Raw genomic sequence first — 18974 nt, 5'->3', positions numbered from 1 at the left:
ACTAAGTCCCTTCTATCAACTATTCCCAAATAAAACAAGATCCTAATGGAATGCTGTTCAAACAAATACAATTCCCACTCATTAACAAAAAATAGAATTTAGTCACTTTCTAAATTACAACCAGGTTTTGTGTCTTCCGGAATATTCTGGGCCTTCTCTGATGATTTTTCTGTCTGGAACTTCTTTCTTCTTTGGTACCTTTGCTATCTAGATGGTGCTTTCTCTAAGACATAGATGACAGAATGCTTCATAAAGATGGAGAGTGATGCAGTTGATTCTGAAACTAGGATTCTGAATCTAAATAAAGGAAACTATGACGCTGCATGACGCAAGTAGGCTAATATAATGGATTGGGGAACATTATTTAAAGGGATGACAGTGGATAGGCAATGACAAGCATTCAAAGAATGCATGGATGAACTGCAACAATGGTTCATTCCTGAATGGCACAAAAATTATATGGGAAAGGTGGCTAAACCATGGATTACGAGGGAAATTAAAGATAGTGTTAGATTCAAGGAAGAGGCAACAAATTGGCCAGAAAAAACATCAGACCTGAGGATTAGGAGCAGTTTAGAATTCAGCAAAGACATTGACTAAGAGGGGAAAGTAGAGTACGAGAGTAAGCTTGTGGGAAATATAACTGACTGGAAAAGCTTCTGTAGGTATGTTAAAAGAAGAAGAATGGTGAAGACAGCTGTAGGTCCCTTACAGTCTGAAACAGGGGAATTTATAATGGGGAACAAAGAAATGGCTGACCAACTAAATAGATGCTTTGGTTCTGTCTTCACAATGCAAGACACAAACAGCATACCAGAAATGTTGGGGAACACAGGGTTTAGTGAGAGGGAGGAACTGAACGAAATCAGCATTAGTAGGTAAATTTAAAAAGGAAGGTAGTAGGGAAATTACTAGAGTCCATTATAATAATAGCAGAGCACTTGGAAAACAATGGCAGGATCAGACACAGTCAACATGGAAATCATGCTCGGCAAATCTACCAGAACTTTTTGACGATGTAACTAGTATGGTTGGTGGGTGGGGGGTGGGAGAGTGGGTTTATGGCAGTGGACATGATTTATTTGGACTCTCAGAAAGCTTTCAACAAGATCCCACAAAAGAGATTAGCGTGCAAAATTAAAGCGCATGGGATTGGGGATAGTGTGTTGAGATGGATAGAGAACTGGTTGGCAGACAGGAAAGAGGATAGGAGTAAATGGGTCTTTTTCCACATGGCAGGCAGTGACTAGTGGGGTACCGCAAGGATAAGTTCTAGGACCCCAGCTATTCACAATGAATATTAATGATTTAGATGAGGGAACTAAATGTAATATCTCCAAATTTGAAGATGACACAACACTGGGTGGAAGGGTAAACTGTGAGCAGGATGCAGGGATGGACAAATGCATGACAGATTCAGTATAATGTAGATAAATGTGAGGTTATCCACTTTGATATCAAAAACAAGAAGGAATGTTATTATCTGAATGGCTATAGATTGAGAGGAGAATGTGCGCGGAGACCTGAGTGTCTTTGTGCCCCAGTTGCAGAAAGTAAGCATGTAGGTGCAAACGGTGGTGAAGAAGGCAAATGGTATTTTGGCCTTCATAGCGAGAGGATTTGAGTACACGAGCAGGGATGTTTTGCTGCAGTTATACAGGACTTTGGTGAGACCACAATTGGAATATTGTGTGCAGTTTTGGTCTCCTTATCTGAGGAAGGATGTTTTTGTGATGGAAGGAATGTAGCAAAGGTTTACTAGATTGATTGCTGGATGGCACATCACTAGTTACAGCCTGCCAACCAGAAAAAAGACCCATTTATTCTCACTCTTTGCTTTCTGTTGGTTAGCCAATCCTCTATCCCAACCCCGTGGGATCTTACCTTATGATTTAACCTTTTGTTCGGTATCTTGTCACATGCCATCTGTAAGTCCAAGTATACTATATCTATAGGGCCCCCATTATCCACTTTGCTTGTTACATCTTCCCATCTCTGGCAAATTAGGCAAACATGATGTACCCTTCATAAAACTACACTGACTCTGGTGGAATTAATTTTGATTTTCCAAGTGTTTCGTTTCTTAATAGTAGATTCCAACTGTTCCCCAAACACAGATGTTAAAGTAACTGGTCTATATTTTCCTACTTTCTGCCTTTCTCCCCTTTTGAACAGGGGCATTACATTAGCCCTTTTCCAATCCACTGCGGGAATCGTTACAGGTGGGACAGAAAATTTGGCAGTCCATTGACCTCAAGTGGGAATTTCAAGTCTTGGGGCATGAGCGGCCAGAAAATCCCGCCCCAGGGAATTTTGGAATATTATAACCAATGCCTTCCAATATCTCTGCTGTGAATTTCTTTAAGACCCTCAGATGTAGGCTATCAGGCCCTGGGGACTTGTTTGCCTTTAATCCCAATAGCTTGTTCAGTACTTTTTCCCTAGTGATGGTGATTGTTTTAAGCTCCTTCTTTTCAACAACCTCTGCATTGCCTGTTGCTAGTGGGATGGTTCTGGAGTCCTCCACTGTGAAAACCACGGCAAAATATTTATTTAGAAGATGCGCTGGGGTACACCCCATGCAAAGACTGCATGGGAATTGACCAGGAAATTTAAACTTCTGTTGGACAATTACCCCTGCATCTGGAAACATCTGATACACCAACTTAAATTGGAGACTTTGGACAGTTAAGACTGTCTAGCAAAATAGTTACCCATGAAAAGTTAAAAGGATTAAAGTTACTTCCAAATCCTGAGACTCCCCTAACTTATACCCCCAACTACCCCCTTCATCCCTCCTGGTCACCTACCACCCCCACCATCACCCCCCCCCCCCCCCCCAACTATCCCTAACCCCCCAGCTACCTCCACTCCTGACTACCTTCTGACTACTCTTCATCCTGAATTCCTGATGACCCCCAACCCCTGATTGGCCCACCTCTTTTACCACCCTCCACTTCCATCTGACCAGCCTCTGTTCACCTGATCCATCCCACTTACCATTTCCTCTGTGAAAGTGGCTGGGGCATTAAACTTACTGCTTTACAAAGACATAGGCATTGAAACATAAACATAGAAAATAGGATTAGGAGGAGGCCATTCGGCCATTCAAGCCTGCGCCGCCATTCATTATGATCGTCCAACTCAATAGCCTGATCCCGCTTTCCCTCTATATCCTTTACTACAACTAATGTGCTAAAAAGGAGGCATGGCTTCACTTGTTTCCTCAATGCTTCTGCATTGCATAAAAGAGTCCCAGGAGCTTTTGCACTGCACATTTCTCAGGAGGCCTGCTTCAGATGTACAGGTGAGAAATATGCAGTTCCAATCCAAAGTAAGCAAAAAGGAATAGAATTACAATCCCGCGGTGATTGTCACTCCATAAAAGGTTCAGCCCATGAAAATTAGGGCAAGCAAAGTCCATATAGGCCAATCAAGCTCATTTTGGAAGCTTACAGAATGTCCCAGTACCAGATAATGCTGTCTGTGCTGTTGTCTCTGTTCTTTCCATTTTCTTTCTCTTGGTCCCAATTGCCCCCAATTCCCCCCAATTCCATACCCATTCCAGCTCTGAGCTCCCATCCTTTGCAGCTTCTTTGTACTTTTCCACGGACTCCAAGTTCATCTCATGTTTGACACACACCTCCTGTCCCTTTGATACTGTCCCAATCATTTCTTGACCACCTAACTCACCGCCTCTTTTGTGCCACCACTAGGTTATTCAGCAATAATTTATTTCCTACACACCCTTACCTGCAGAGTTCACCATGGATTTTTATTGTACGCAGCTTCATCAAAGGGATCCCTCATATTGCTTGATTATCTGTTGTCCAGTATTAAGTGAATTGTAACTTCTTCTCGTTTAACATTGGGAACTTCAAAGCTGTTGTCTTCCGATCCCACTACAAACTGCACAACCTTACTGCTGAATGTGTTGCCTTGGGGCGGCTGAATGTGTTGCCTTGGGGCGGCACAGTGGTTAGTACTGCTGCCTCACAGCGCCAGGAACCTGGGTTCAATTCCCGGCTTGGGTCACTGTCTGTGTGGACTTTGGACGTTCTCCCCGTGTCTGCATGGGTTTCCTCCAGGGACTCCCGGTTTCCTCCCACAGTCTCAAAGATGTGCTGGTTAGGTGCATTGACCCGAACAGGCACCGGAGTGTGGCGACTGGGGGAACTTTGTATAACTTCATTGCAGTGTTAATGTAAGCCTTACTTGTGACTAATAAATGGAAACTTTAAAACTTTTCCTGGATCACATGCACATGCTGAACAGACTATTAGTAAGGGCAAAATACTGCAGATGCTGAAATCTGAAACAAAAACTGAAAATTGTGAAAAATCTGAGCAGATCTGACAGCATCTATAGAGAGAGAATAGAGCCAACGTTTCGAGTCTGGATGACCCTTCATCAGACCTTATTAAAGACTATTAGTAAACTTGTTTGACCCACATCTTTATTATCCTTGTCATCAAAAAAACTGCTTACTTCCATCTCTGACATCAACTGCTACCATCCCTACTTACGCCTTCCTTTGCTGAAATCGTCATACTTGTCTTTGTCATCTCCAGATTTGTCTTTTTCAACACTATCTTTGTTACCTACTTCTTGAAGTCTATAAACTACAACATGTCTGCATCCTTACATCTGTTGCAACTCTCACATAGTTCCTCTTGTCCATCATCCCAGTCCTTGATGACTTACCTTTGTTCCTCATCCCTAAACCCTAAAATTAGGAACCTTATGCTTGTCTTTTAAACTTCCTATTGTCTCACCATCCTATCTCCATACCTTCCTTCAGTCCTTTATCCCTTTGAATTCTTTGTTCCTCAGTCTTTGGTCTCTTGTGTATCTTTCTTTCCTTTTGGCATGTTGGGGTCAGGCAGAGGGATTCATTGGGAGGGTCCCAATGCTGGCAATCAATGCCAGGGAGGGAGTGGGGGAGCATGCTGCCGATGAGGGGTGTGTAGTCCAATTGTTTATTGGGGGAAGAAGGGGGTCTCCCACCGCACTGAGATCGGGGCGCTGCCCCCCCAAAGTACCGGCATGGAATTCCCAACTCTCCAAAATAGTGACTGAGCGTGGGACGATCGTGATGTGAGCGTGTCTGAGAGACTGGTCTGGATCACTCCATTATTCTCGCCATTATGATACTTAGAGTTTTTGGGGGGAAATTCCACCAATGGTGTCTCTTAACTGCACAACAGGGCATAGACTTGACATATTTTCTACACTGCAGCTCTATATCTGAGATCAAGCTGTTGGAATGTGTTGGCTAAGGTTTAACATAAGGTCATAAGTTCATAAGATATAGGAGCAGAATTAGGCCATTCGGCCCATTGAGTCCGCTCTGCCATTCAATCATGGCTGATACGCTCCTCATCCCCATTTTCCTGCCTTCTCCCCATAACCCTTCAACCCATTACCAATTAAAAATCTGTCTAACTCCTCCTTAAATTTACTCACTGTCCCAGCATCCACCTCACTTTGGGGTAGCGAATTCCACAGATTCACAACCCTTTGGGAGAAGTAATTTCTCCTCAACTCTGTTTTAAATTTGCTACTCCTTATCCTAAGACTATGACCTCTTGTCCCAGAATGTCCCACAAGAGGAAGCATCCGCTCCACATCTACTTTATCCATACCTTTTATCATCTTGTACACCTCAATTTGATCTCCCCTCATTCTTCTAAATTCCAGAGAATTTCCATTTACTCAGTGTCCTTTACACCAATGGCTGCACCAACTGTCATACATTCCAGTGGGTATTATAGTTGCCACCTGTTTCAACCAGTCAGAGTTGGTTTCATCCATTTTAGTCTAAATAATGCCACGCTGTTCATTTTAAGTAATTTTTTTGGAAATCTTTTAAATTCAAAGACCACAACATTATTTGATAGTTGGTTCTGGAAACATTTAGTAAGCACATTGCTCTTAATTATAACTGCATTTTTATCATTACAAGAAAAGCATTGCAAGCAGTTGATTGATATTCCCTTCCCCCATTCCTGTCAAGTTGAAACAGTAAAAAAAGGAACTGAGACAAAAGACTGAAAAAGAAATAAAGAAGTAAAAGAAACTGCGACGAATAGAAAATGGTTGAGATGAGACTGGATATAATGCAGAGTGAATTTAATTGGAGTTACTTTGGGATTACAGTGGAAAAAGATAAAGATGTCTCCACAGTTAGTTGAGGTTGCACCAGAGCACAGCATAAATCTTTGGCAGCAATCTGTTCCAAACTCATTACCAAATTTTAAGTTTCTTTGTATCCTGTACTCCTGTAGCAAGTACTGTACTTCGAAGATAAAGTTTTCAACTAATAATATGCAGTGAGAAAATCTCTCCTCTTTGTTTTTAACTTTTTGTTCACCTGTTTTATGAGCCATATCTGTTGACTTTTGAAGGACTGTTAATGTTGTAATGACTCCAGCCAAAGACTTAATTTTGAAGTGATTTTGCAAGTTACAGCTCTATGCTTAAATTAGAGTAAATTAGAGAAACTGACTGGTAGTTTATGCTGTTTACAATGCAAGTAATAGTTAATGAAATAAACTCCTTTACAGCGAAATAACTATGCAATTAATATTAGGAAACATAAACATAGAAAATAGGATTAGGAGGAGGCCATTCGGCCATTCAAGCCTGCGCCGCCATTCATTATGATCGTCCAACTCAATAGCCTGATCCCGCTTTCCCTCTATATCCTTTACTACAACTAATGTGCTAAAAAGGAGGCATGGCTTCACTTGTTTCCTCAATGCTTCTGCATTGCATAAAAGAGTCCCAGGAGCTTTTGCACTGCACATTTCTCAGGAGGCCTGCTTCAGATGTACAGGTGAGAAATATGCAGTTCCAATCCAAAGTAAGCAAAAAGGAATAGAATTACAATCCCGCGGTGATTATTAAATCATTTTAAATTATTAAAAAGTCATTAAAAACATATGCATACCCCATGTTTGAAAAACGTAGTACTGTATGGGTCCCTATTGTTTCAATGGAGAGAGATGACAAACATATGCAAGCAATAATCCAGCAACAGAAAATAGCTCTTCTTCCCAGATATGAATTTACTGATCTGTCTGAGGAAAGAACTTGGTAAACGATAGGGGTGATTCTCCCCAAAAAATTCTAAGTGTCGAATGTAAATGCCACTGTTTTTTTCAGCAGGAGTTTCAAAATGAATCTCCCACACTCTGTGCACTGCAGAGTGCCTCAGCGTGAATCACGCTGAAAATCAGGGGGTGGGGCCTATTCCTGCTGGAGAGGCCGGCATCATAGCGTTGAGTGGGCCACTGTGCATGCGCTGATCTGTCAGCACCAAGACTGGTGCATGCGTAGTGGTCCTGCACTGTCAGTCTCTCAATCGCTGGCCAGCCCCGCGGCCCTCATCGCTGACCATCCGAGCACCCCCACAGCCCGATTGCAGCCTCCTGGACATGTCCAGGCCAATGTGTGCATGCGTACGTGCATGTGTGTATGCGCCAGGGTGCCCCGATCTCCTGACTCGCCTCCCCCCCCCCCCCCCCGCCCCCCTCCACAAAAGCAGGCTGACCCACCCCGATCGCTGGCCTCCCTCTCTTTGTCACTCAGCCCACAGCGGGACCCTCCACCCCCACCGATCTCCCCCCCCCCAGAGGCACTGCCCCGTTGGCATTGCCCGATGCCTGTTGGCAGTGCCAAGGTGCCCCCTTGGGCATTGCACTTTGCCCCTTGGGCAGTGCCCAGGGGGCACCCTCACTGGCCCCCGACCCTCAAGGGGGCCTCGATGGACCCCCTTCACTCCAGTGGACTCCTGCCGCTCAATCCCCGCAAGTGGGAGCTAAAGTAAACCCTGCTGGAATGAACCACTCCTGGCGGGGAGGGAGACAGTAGCAGGCCCAGAGATTTCAGTCCCAGTTCTGGTAATGATATTAAAAATATATTTAAATTATAATTTATGTAAATTATGCAGCTCCGCACGGATTTCAGGCGCGGAGCTGACAGCGCCAGAACTCTGGCTGCCGGAGATGTGATACCAGCGGGGAGCCCACGAAATGGCCTCCGCTCAAGTCTCGTGGCCCGCTATGCTACAAAAGCAGCGCAGCAGGCTGGGAGAATCGCCCCTTATATTTTATGAACTTCTGCGGTCAAATGTGCAGCCTCCGTGTTTCTTGATATGCTGGGGCAGAACCTTGCCTTCCACAAACAATTTTGTCTCGTTTGAAAATAAAATACCTGTGTCAAGACTGTTATAACATAAGTAAATACCCAGAGATATATTTTCTACTTTGATCACCCAGTTTAGGCTCAGTCAGATGCAAGCAAAACACCCACTATGTTTAAGAGAGCACCCAAGTGCATCAGTATTATACTTGTTTCCTGTAACAGCTATCTCTATGATCTTTATCAGTGAGATTGTTATCTTGTGCTTAATTGTGAACAGTTTTGTATTGAGTTCAATGATTAGTAGGAACTAGTTTCACACACAACCTCTACAAACCTTTGTGTTATTGGTTGCTGGTTTCAAACCCAGTTCCCAGATGTGAGAGAAAAGATAGAAAATAGGGGCAGTATGGTAGCACAGTCATTAGCACTGCCGCCTCACAGCGCCAAGGACCCGGGTTTGATTCCTGGCTATGTGGAGTCTGCATTTTTTCCCCATGTCTACGTGAGTTTCCTCCAGGTGCTCCAGTTTCCTCTCGCAATCCAAAAGACATGCTGGTTAGGTGCATTGGCCATACTAAATTGACCCTCCATGTACCCGAACAGGAGCCAGAGTGTGGCGACTAGGGGATTTTCACAGTTACTTCATTGCAGTGTTAATGTAAACCAACTTGTGACTAATAAATTAACTTCACTTTACATTGTGTAGCATTTCCTGCTACAAGTTTATTTCTAAACCTAGGTAACCAAATAGCCTGGAAAATGATGCTTGCAAGTGTAATCCTGGTATCCTGACATAGTAAGAAGTCTCACAACACCAGGTTAAAGTCCAACAGGTTTATTTGGTAGCAAATACCATAAGCTTTCGGAGCAGAGCTCCTTCGTCAGATGGAGTGGATAACGATCCTGACATACACAGTGGAAAGCGGGACATTTTATTTTGTTAAAGGTGCTATATAAATACAAATTGTTGCAGTTGAATTAAGCCAACTGGAAAGCCATAGTGATACCATTCAATGGAAAACTTCACCATCAGGGCTCTTTTAAAAAGCTAATGGTTGCAGAATAAATTTTGGTGTGAAATTTTATAAGGTTTTATTATCTTTGTGGTGGGGAATGTACTTAAACCTTAAAGTATGATGGCCTGATCAAGGAGAATAAATATGATCTAATGTCCATTATGGAGGCATGGCTGCAAGATGACAAAGATTAGTCCCTGAATATTGAGTTTATAACATTCAAGAAGAATAGGAAACGAGGTAAAAGTGAAGGGGTATCACTGTTAATTAAAGATGGCATTGGTGCAATTGTTAGAGATTACTTTGGACTGATGTTCTCCCATAACCACACTGGCGGGGGAGGAATTCGGCAGAATTCTCCTCGTGTCTGCGTGGGTTTCCTCCGGGTGCTCCGGTTTCCTCCCACAGTCCAAAGATGTGCGGGTTAGGTTGATTGGCCAGGTTTAAAAAAAATTGCCCCTTAGAGTCCTGGGATGCGTAGGTTAGAGGGATTAGTGGGTAAAATATGTGGGGGTAGGGCCTGGGTGGGATTGTGGTCGGTGCAGACTCGATGGGCCGAATGGCCTCCTTCTGCACTGTAGGGTTTCTATGAAGAGCAAAAATCATTTTCATGACAATGTGCATTTCCTGTGGGATCTTCCGCTGGTGCCAGCTATGGCAGATCAGGAGATCCACTGGAGGCCGGCGTGAAACTGATCTCCATCCCACAAATGGAATACAGATGAAGGCTCAAAAAATTCTCCTCCGACTCCCGAGTCTCTGCAATGTCAGCACAAAAGCACGCCAGAACACATCTGGAACAACATGGCATGCTGAAGACAGGACTCACCTGCACAGTGCCTGAGGCTGCTTCTGGAGTTCGGGGTGGAGCCCACTTGCAACAATTGATCCCAGAACACCACTGCAGTAGGTGGGGGGGAAGCATCTATCAGATGGATCTTCCAGCTTTACTGTCATCAAGGAGATCCATTTTCTAGTTTCAGAGTGCTCTGGAGTTCCATCTTCTTTCTTCAGTAGTGGTTCAGTGATGTTAGGCATTTTTTCAATATGGCACCCAGATATGATGGCACAACTTGAGTCATCATGCCTATCCAACGGGGGAATATGGTGCTAAACTCCCGAGTGTATAATTAATAAGGTTGGGGTTGAAAGGTATGGTGTGGTTTCCCGATGGCCTCCACAGTGGAAAACATGCAACGATCCTGTCCCCCCCCACTGCCATGGGACTTAATCCCGATGGGAGAATTCATCCTCTTGGTTCAGGAGATCAGGATATAGAATTAACTTGGTTGGAGATGAGGAATTGTAGAAGTGGTCTACAGACTCCCCAACAGTAACCACAATGTAGGACAAAGTGTACAAGGAGAAATATTGGGTGCTTGTAATAAAAGGGATGGCAATAATCATGTGTAACTTCAATCTGCATATAAACTGGAAAAATCAGACTGGAAGTGTATCCTGGTTGAGGAGTTCATAGAATGTTTTTGGGAGAGTTTCTTAGAATGGCACATTCCAGAAGCAACCAGCGAGCAGGTTATTTTAGACCTGGTATAGTGTGCTATGACAGGATTACTTAATGATCCCAGAGTAAAGGCACCTCTAGGTAGCAGCGACCACAATATCATTGAATTTTACATCCAGTTTGAAAGGGAAAAGCGTGGGTCTAAGACTAGTGTTTTAAACTTAAGTAAGGGTAACCATGTGGGCATGAAAGCTGAGCTAGTTAAAGTGAACTGGGACACTTGGCTAGAGGATTGATTAACAGAGGAACAGTGGCAGATATTTAAGGGGATACTTCAGGATATTCAGTATAAATATATTTTTGCTATAAAGAAAAATTCTAAGGGTGAACCCATCATCCATGGTTAGCTAAAAAAATTAAGGAAAGTATCATACTTAAAATGTTAAACGCAGGTTCCATCTTATGATTGAATGCAGGTCATCCAACTACACAGGGAACATAAGTGTCTATTTGCTGCTCAAATCTCTGGAATGGGACTCAAACCCACAACCTTCTGAATTAGGTGCTACCACTGAGCCTCTCAGACTGCTCTAAAATAAATAAACAGACGTCCTTAAGTCGCTTTATGTAGCAGAGATTTTTTATGCAAGGAATCATTCTCATCGTTTTCATTTATTTTCATGTGGCCATCTGGGTTCTGAGTGCAGCCCATGAAACATTTTATTGACCATTGCCCATGTGCAGGGTTGCCACATTCTGTTGATTTCTGTCCATGTAATTTATTCCCACCTGTGATTCGCACCCAAAACAAGGGTAAATGAAGTGAGGTGCATTCTGATTCCACACAAGATTGACTGAGAGAGCTGTGCGCTCCCTCTGTGTTCAAAGTGTAAATAATGCTTTTGTTTTTGCCATTTGAAATTGATGACAGTTCTATTAATATATAAATGATTAAGCATTTTCTGTAATTCATTATGAAATATTCCTTGTGCATTAAATGTGTTGAATCTTATTCATGGATTCGTGGTTAGTGAACAAGCCAGGTTTCAACCTTGCGGGCACACTGAGATGAAGGAGGGCTACTCATACGGCCCACTATCCAAGGTTGTCCGGCACTGCTCTAGATAATACTTCCCCATTCTAAAATATTTGTACAAATACTTTATAAACATTCACAATAATAGATACCTTGTAATGATAATAAATGCTGCTGTATGAAATGTAAGTGTCTATAGTTTGCTCCATGTTACGAGGGTTCAGCATGTATCAAGCTATTTTGCTCTGATTTGACGCACCTTGCCTACTGATTGTTCATTTTTGTCACCCAAATATAAGGAAAATATTCAAACCATAGACTTGGTGCTACGATGGGCAAAGATGCTGGAATCTGACATCTCAGAATTAAGAGTAGGCGTGAAAACCTAAGCCTTTTTAGCTCTGAACAAATGAACAAAGAGGGGTATTATAGAATTGTACAAGATTTGACATGACAAGTTTTGATTAATCAACTATCTCAAGATATGTTGGGATGTTAGAACAAGGAGCACTTTTCCCAACTAGGTAAAGAAATGCTGAGAACAGACATCCATAAATATGTAATGCAAAAAATGACTAGTATTGGGAATGGTCCCCAGGTAGACTCGTGGAGTCATTTTAATTTGAGAATGTAATTTTTGTTTAAAATCTTAAGTTTTGTTAAATTGTGCTGAATGCGTTCAGATTTTGCTCATGACCCTCGTCAGACCCCACTTGGAGTACTGTGCTCAGTTCTGGTCGCCTCACTATAGGAAGGATGTGGAAAAGATTGAAAGGGTGCAGAGGAGATTTACAAGGATGTTGCCTGGATTGAGCGGCATGCCTTATGAGGATAGGCTGAGGGAGCTCGGTCTTTTCTCCTTGGAGAGACGAAGGATGAGAGGAGACCTAATAGAGGTGTATAAGATGTTGAGAGGCATAGATCGGGTGGACTCTCAGAGGCTTTTTCCCAGGGTGGAAATGTCTGTTACGAGAGGACACAGGTTTAACGTGCTGGGGGGGGTAGGTACAGGGGAGATGTTAGGGGTAAGTTTTTCACACAGAGGGTGGTGGGCGAGTGGAATCGGCTGCCGTCAGTGGTGGTGGAGGCGAACTCAATAGGGTCTTTTAAGAGACTCCTGGATGAGTACATGGAGCGTAATAGGATGGAGGGTTATAGGTAGGTCTAGAAGGTAGGGATGTGTTCGGCACAACTTGTGGGCCGAAGGGCCTGTTTGTGCTGTGGTTTTTCTATGTTCTATGTTCTATGAATTACACCAGTGCGTATGTTGCAGCTCTTCCTCTGGACACACAAATATACATAAGAACGTAACATTTTATAGCGAAACCAAGACAAAGGGTCCAATTCCCAAAGTTCAGGAGACTGCCAAAGTTGAACAGAATGAAAGCGAAAGCAAGGTAAAAATTGGAAAGTACTGGTTAGATGACAGCAAGCTTGCATGCCAGAAGGCAATGTTAAGGAGTTGGTCCATAAAATGTTGTGATGCATGTTGGTTCTTTATAGAAAGTTGTTGGAAAGGTAAATGGATACTTGATTGCCTTGGAACATGTAACACTTTTTAAAAAAGGAAATCTTCGTGTTTTGCTTTCATGCAGCTTCTGTAGGAGTGGTGCATAAATAGGAAATCTGTGGCCTTTATTTCTGTTACAAATGTTCAGGTGACTACATTTTTTAGGGTGGCATAAAGGTGTTTATTGCATTTGCTCTCCACTGTTGCACTGAGTTAAAGCCTCCAGGCAGTAAAAGATCATATTCGGTGAAATTTGAATTCTGCTTTCTGTCTGGCCAATAGATTTTCTTGAATCTCTGATACTATCTAGATCTGGGGTTTCTGCGCAGGCTACTTCCTTCCTGTGGTACAAGTTAGTTAGATGGTTCATTTTAATTTCTGCTAAAGCTGTAGCATCTTCATACTGTGTGTTGCTGTATGTGCACTACAACATGCAAGCCATTCCAGCTGTCTAAATGGCAAAATTATGGAAAAGGAGTCAAAAAGGTTCAATCTTCGCAAGATTTTCTCAATTAATCGGCGTAAAAAATGCCAACCTGAAATCAGCAACTTGGACTCATCAAGTTATATCCAGGTACTAGTATGTCTATTTGTGAATACATCACTGCTGGTTAGATTAGATGCAAAGGTAGTGGGGAGAAAACTGTGTTTGTATGCAACTAAAGTGATGTCACTTTGCAGCAACTTCTACCAAGATTGCTGTGTGTTTCAGCAAAGTGAAAGCAATGATGTTACAGGGATAGTAGTGATGCTTTTAAGATGAGCAGCAATGGTTACACTGTCTGTGATGTGGTGTTAGGAGCACAGGTTGCATTGTGTCTGATGAAGTAATGGACACTGTATGACATCACATTGGCCTTTTGGTTAAGAGCACACCCAAGATCAGGTGCAATGCCTTTTCTTGTCAGCTTGTATTATGTATGTCTCTCTTGTGGAGATGCCGGCGTTAGACTGGGGTAAACACAGAAAGAAGTTTCACAACACCAGGTTAAAGTCCAACAGGTTTATTTGGTAGCAAAAGCCACTAGCTTTCGGAGCGCTGCTCCTTCGTCAGGTAAGTGGGAGTTCTGTTCACAAACAGGGCATAGAAAGACACAAACTCTATTTACAAATTAATGGTTGGAATGCGAGTCTTTACAGGTAATCAAGTCTTAAAGGTGCAGACAATGTGAGTGGAGAGAGCGTTAAGCACAGGTTAAAGAGATGTGTATTGTCTCCAGACAGAACAGCTAGTGAGATTCTGCAAGCCCAGGAGGCAAGCTGTGGGGGTTACTGATAATGTGACATAAATCCAACATCCCGGTTTAGGCCGTCCTCATGTGTGCGGAACTTGGCTTTCAGTTTCTGCTCAGCGACTCTGCGCTGTCGTGTGTCGTGAAGGCCGCCTTGGAGAACGCTTACCTGAAGATCCAAGGCTGAATGCCCGTGACTGGGGGAGCACTTCAGCAGTCACGGGCATTCAGTCTTGGATCTTCAGGTAAGCGTTCTCCAAGGTGGCCTTCACGACACACGACAGCGCAGAGTCGCTGAGCAGAAACTGATAGCCAAGTTCCGCACACATGAGGACGGCCTAAACCGGGATGTTGGATTTATGTCACATTATCAGTAACCCCCACAGCTTGCCTCCTGGGCTTGCAGAATCTCACTAGCTGTTCTGCCTGGAGACAATACACATCTCTTTAACCTATGTTTAATGCTCCCTCCACCCACATTATCTGTACCTTTAAGACCTGGCTGGCTTTCGGGATCCGCATTCTAATCAGTATTCTGTAACTTGATTTTGTGTCTCTGTGCACTGTTTGAGAGCACATTTCCACTCCATCTGACGAAGAAGCAGCGCTCCGAAAGCTTATGGTATTTGCTACCAAATAAACCTGTTGGACTTTAACCTGATGTTGTGAGACTTCTTACTATGTTCCTCTCCCCCAGGGCTATACTTTCCTTTGTGCTCCCAGGGAGACCTCCCACAACAGGTTCACATCTAGGTGTACTTGTAAATCGAGCCGATGTGACGTCATGTTGATACGGTGTCGATATATGACAGGGGGTCAATATCTGCAAGGAGGCAGGTTATTTATATTAAAATGTATTGAAATTCATGTAAATCAGATTCATACCCATTATGGGTGTGAACCTGATGACATCACCGGCGATGGCGGGGAAGCCCCCATAAGTCTCACTTGTTTTAGTTAATTGTCGATGAGTTTAGAGAAACAGGAATTTTTGGTTCTTTATTTATTTGGGGAGGGAATTAGACCAGCAGTAGGATGGGACTGTAGGAAGTGTTTGCCAGAGGGGGCCTCTGCATGCTTATTGTAGGAGTTCCTATGAAAGGAGAAGATAAGATGAGAATCTTCAACAGCTAGGGTTCATCTGTTTAAGGTATGAAATCACAATTGCCTGCGCACCTTCCCTCCTGACTCTGGCAGGAGCTACTTGCCGAGTCCTAGGTCTCAGTTTGACTTGATAATAGCATTTTCATCTTAGTTAAAATTAGACTCTGGTATTTGAGCGTCGAATCCAACATCACATACTGAGCCAGTGAAGCAGTATCAGTGCAGACATTAAACCACAATCCATTTACCCATTCACATTAATGTTAAAAATATTTTTGAAATTATGTCAAAGTAGAGTCACCAACTCTCCCAGTACCCTCACAACTAGAATCACCAAAAGGGAAATAACTAGTCATCCTCTTTTTCTGTCTTGGATACTGCTGTGCTTACTGAATTTACCTAACATAACTTAATGGCACTTCAGAGTAATTGCTCATTCTTTGCTTTCAAAGTAGCAGGCCTATAATAGTGGAATTTGCATTGTATGTTTGAAGGGGAGAGTATGGTAGCTTTACATAGAGTCATAGAGGTTTACAGCATGGAAACAGACCCTTGGGCCCAATTTGTCCATGCCGCCCCTTTTTTTAAACCCTAAGCTAGTCCCAATTGCCCACGTTTGGCCCATACCCCTCTATACCCATCTTACCCATGTATCTGTCTAAACGCTTTTTAAAAGACAAAATTGTACCCGCCTCTACTACTACCTCTGGCAGTTTGTTCCAGGCACTCACCACCCTCTGTGTGAAAAAAGAGTCCCTCTGGATCCTTTTGTATCTCTCCCCTCTCACCTTAAAGCTACGCCCTCTAGTTTTAGACTCCCCTACCTTTGAGAAAAGATATTGACCATCTAGCTGATCTATGCTCCTCATTATTTTATAGACCTCTATAAGATCACCCCTAAGCCTCTTACACTCCCGAGAAAAAAGTCCCAGTCTATCCAGCCTCTCCTTAAAACTCAAACCATCAAGTCCCAGTAGCATCCTAGTAAATCTTTTCTGCACTCTTTCCAGTTTAATAATATCCTTTCTATAGCAGGGTGACCAGAACTGTACACAGTATTCCAAATGTGGCCTTACCAATGTCTTGTACAATTTCAACAAGACGTCCCAACTCCTGTATTCAATGTTCTGACCAATGAAACCAAGCATGCTGAATGCGTTCTTCGCCACTCTGTCCACCTGTGACTCCACTTTCAAGGAGCTATGAACCTGTACCCCAAGATCTTTTTGTTCTATAACTCTCTCCAACGCCCCACCATTAACTGAACAAGTCCTGCCGTGGTTCGCTCTACAAAAATGCATCACCTCATATTTATCTAAATTAAACTCCATCTGCCATTCTTCAGCCCACTGGCCCAATCGATCAAGATCCCGTTGCAATCCTAGATAACCTTCTTCACTGTCCACTCTACCACCAATCTTGGTGTCATCTGCAAACTTACTAACCATGCCTACTAAATTCTCATCCAAATCATTAATATAAATGACAAATAACAGTGGACCCAGCACCAATCCCTGAGGCACACCACTGGTCATTGGCCTCCAGTTTGAAAAACAACCCTCTACAACCATCCTCTGTCTTCTGTCACCAAGCCAATTTTGTATCCATTTGGCTACCTCACCCTGGATCCCGTGAGATTTAACCTTATGCAATAAATAACCTACCATGTGGTACCTTGTCAAAGGCCTTGCTAAAGTCCATGTAGACAACATCAACTGCACTGCCCTCATCTACCTTCTTGGTACCCCTTCAAAAAAACTCAATCAAATTTGTGAGACATGATTTTCCACTCACAAAGCCATGCTGACTGTCCCTAATCAGTCCTTGCGTCTCTAAATGCCTGTAGATCCTGCCTCTCAAAATACCTTTTAACAACTTACCCACTACAGATGTGAGGCTCACCGGCCTGTAGTTCCCAGGCTTTTCCCTGCAGCCCTTCTTAAACAAAGGCACAACATTTGGCACCTGCCAATCTTCAGGCACCTCACCTGTGACTTTTGATGATTCAAATATCTCTGCTAGGGGACCCGTAATTTCCTCCCTAGCCCCTCTCAGTGTCCTGGGATACACTGCATCAGGTCCCGCGGATTTATCTACCTTGATGCGCTTTAAGACTTCCAGCACCTCCTTCTCTGTTAAATGTACACCCCTCAAGACATCACTATTTATTTCCCCAAGTTCCCTAACATCCATGCTTTTCTCAACAGTGAATACTGATAAGAAATATTCATTTAGGATCTCACCCATCACTTGTGGATCCGCACATAGGTGACCTTGTTGATTCTTAAGAGGTCCCACTCTCTCCCTAGTTACTCTTTTGCCCTTTATGTATTCGTAGAAGCTCTTTGGATTCTTCTTTGCCTTATCTGCCAAAACAATCTTGTGTCCCCTTTTTGCCCTCCTGATTTCTCTCTTAATATTACTCCTACACCCTCTATACTCTTCAAGAGATCCACTTGATCCCAGCTGTCTATGAATGTTATGTGCCTCCTCCTCCTTCTTGACCAGGGCCTCTATGTCCCGAGTCATCCAGGGTTCCCTACTTCTACCAGCCTTGCCCTTCACTCTAAGAATAATGTGCTTATGCTGAACCCTGATTCGCACATTTTTAAAAGCCTCCCACTTACCAGACGTCCCTTTTCCTTCCCACAGGTTCCCCCAATTAACTTTTGAAAGTTCCTGGCTGATACCATCAAAATTGGCCTTGCCCCAATTTAGAATTTTAACTTTTGGGCCAGACCTATCTTTCTCCATAGCTATCTTAAAACTAATGGAATCATGCTCACTGGTCCCAAAGTGATCCCTCACTAACACTCCTGTCACCTGCCCTTCTTTATTTCCCAAGAGGAGGTCAAGTTTTGCCCCTCATGCCATTTTTTCTTATGTTTCTTTTTCACTTACTCTTTTGGCATTTCTCAAGTTCTTCACTCTATGATGGAGTAGAGGCACCAGTTATATTCAAGTACCTTACAAGTAATTATTCTTCAGTGCAAATGTGAATGTAGATGGTAATGGTCAGCAGGCTACTCCTTTATTGGGGTGGAGGGCAGTATTGCAGTCAAGGCCCAATCCAGGCCTTGTCTGATGCAAGTAAACTTTCTTGCAAAGGACAAAGAACAGAAACCCTTGGTGACTTTTAACTCCTCTTTGCAACCAGTGACATTTAGACAAATTTTACTACCTCGGATGCCACATTTCTAACAATTACATAGAATGTGCAGCACTGAAAAAGGCTATTCAGTCCAACTGTTCTATGCTAGTGTTTGTGGTCCTCACAAGCCTCCTTCCACCCTACTTCACCTAATGCCATCAACCTATCCTATTCCTTCTTTCCCATGTGTTAATTCCCCTTAAATAGATCTATACTATTCTATATGTCAAAGAAGTTCATGTTCTTACCACTTACTGGATAAAAGAGGTTTCTCCTGAATTAGTTTTCAGATTTATTATTGACTATATTGCATTT

The 18974-nt window shown here is 43.1% G+C and overlaps 1 protein-coding gene across 5 annotated transcripts in view; it reads left to right on the top strand.

Moving 5' to 3' along the window:
* LOC144509341 (ribosomal protein S6 kinase 2 alpha-like) overlaps positions 1-18974 on the top strand; it is a 243804-nt gene that overhangs the window by 133340 nt on the left and 91490 nt on the right. The window contains exon 1 of one of the 5 annotated variants that reach the window (XM_078238031.1): positions 13532-13746. The exons of the other annotated variants lie outside the window; for them this stretch is intronic. Within the exon in view, the coding sequence (XP_078094157.1) occupies positions 13639-13746 (108 nt within the window). The 5' untranslated portion in view covers positions 13532-13638. Of the gene's footprint in view, positions 1-13531; positions 13747-18974 lie in introns of those variants that run through there. 5 annotated transcript variants of the gene reach the window in all.

This window comes from Mustelus asterias, chromosome 21, assembly GCF_964213995.1.
Source record: "Mustelus asterias chromosome 21, sMusAst1.hap1.1, whole genome shotgun sequence".
Lineage (NCBI taxonomy): Eukaryota > Metazoa > Chordata > Chondrichthyes > Carcharhiniformes > Triakidae > Mustelus > Mustelus asterias.
Note: the sequence above shows the minus strand (reverse complement) of the source record. Positions and strands in the feature narration are given on the sequence as shown.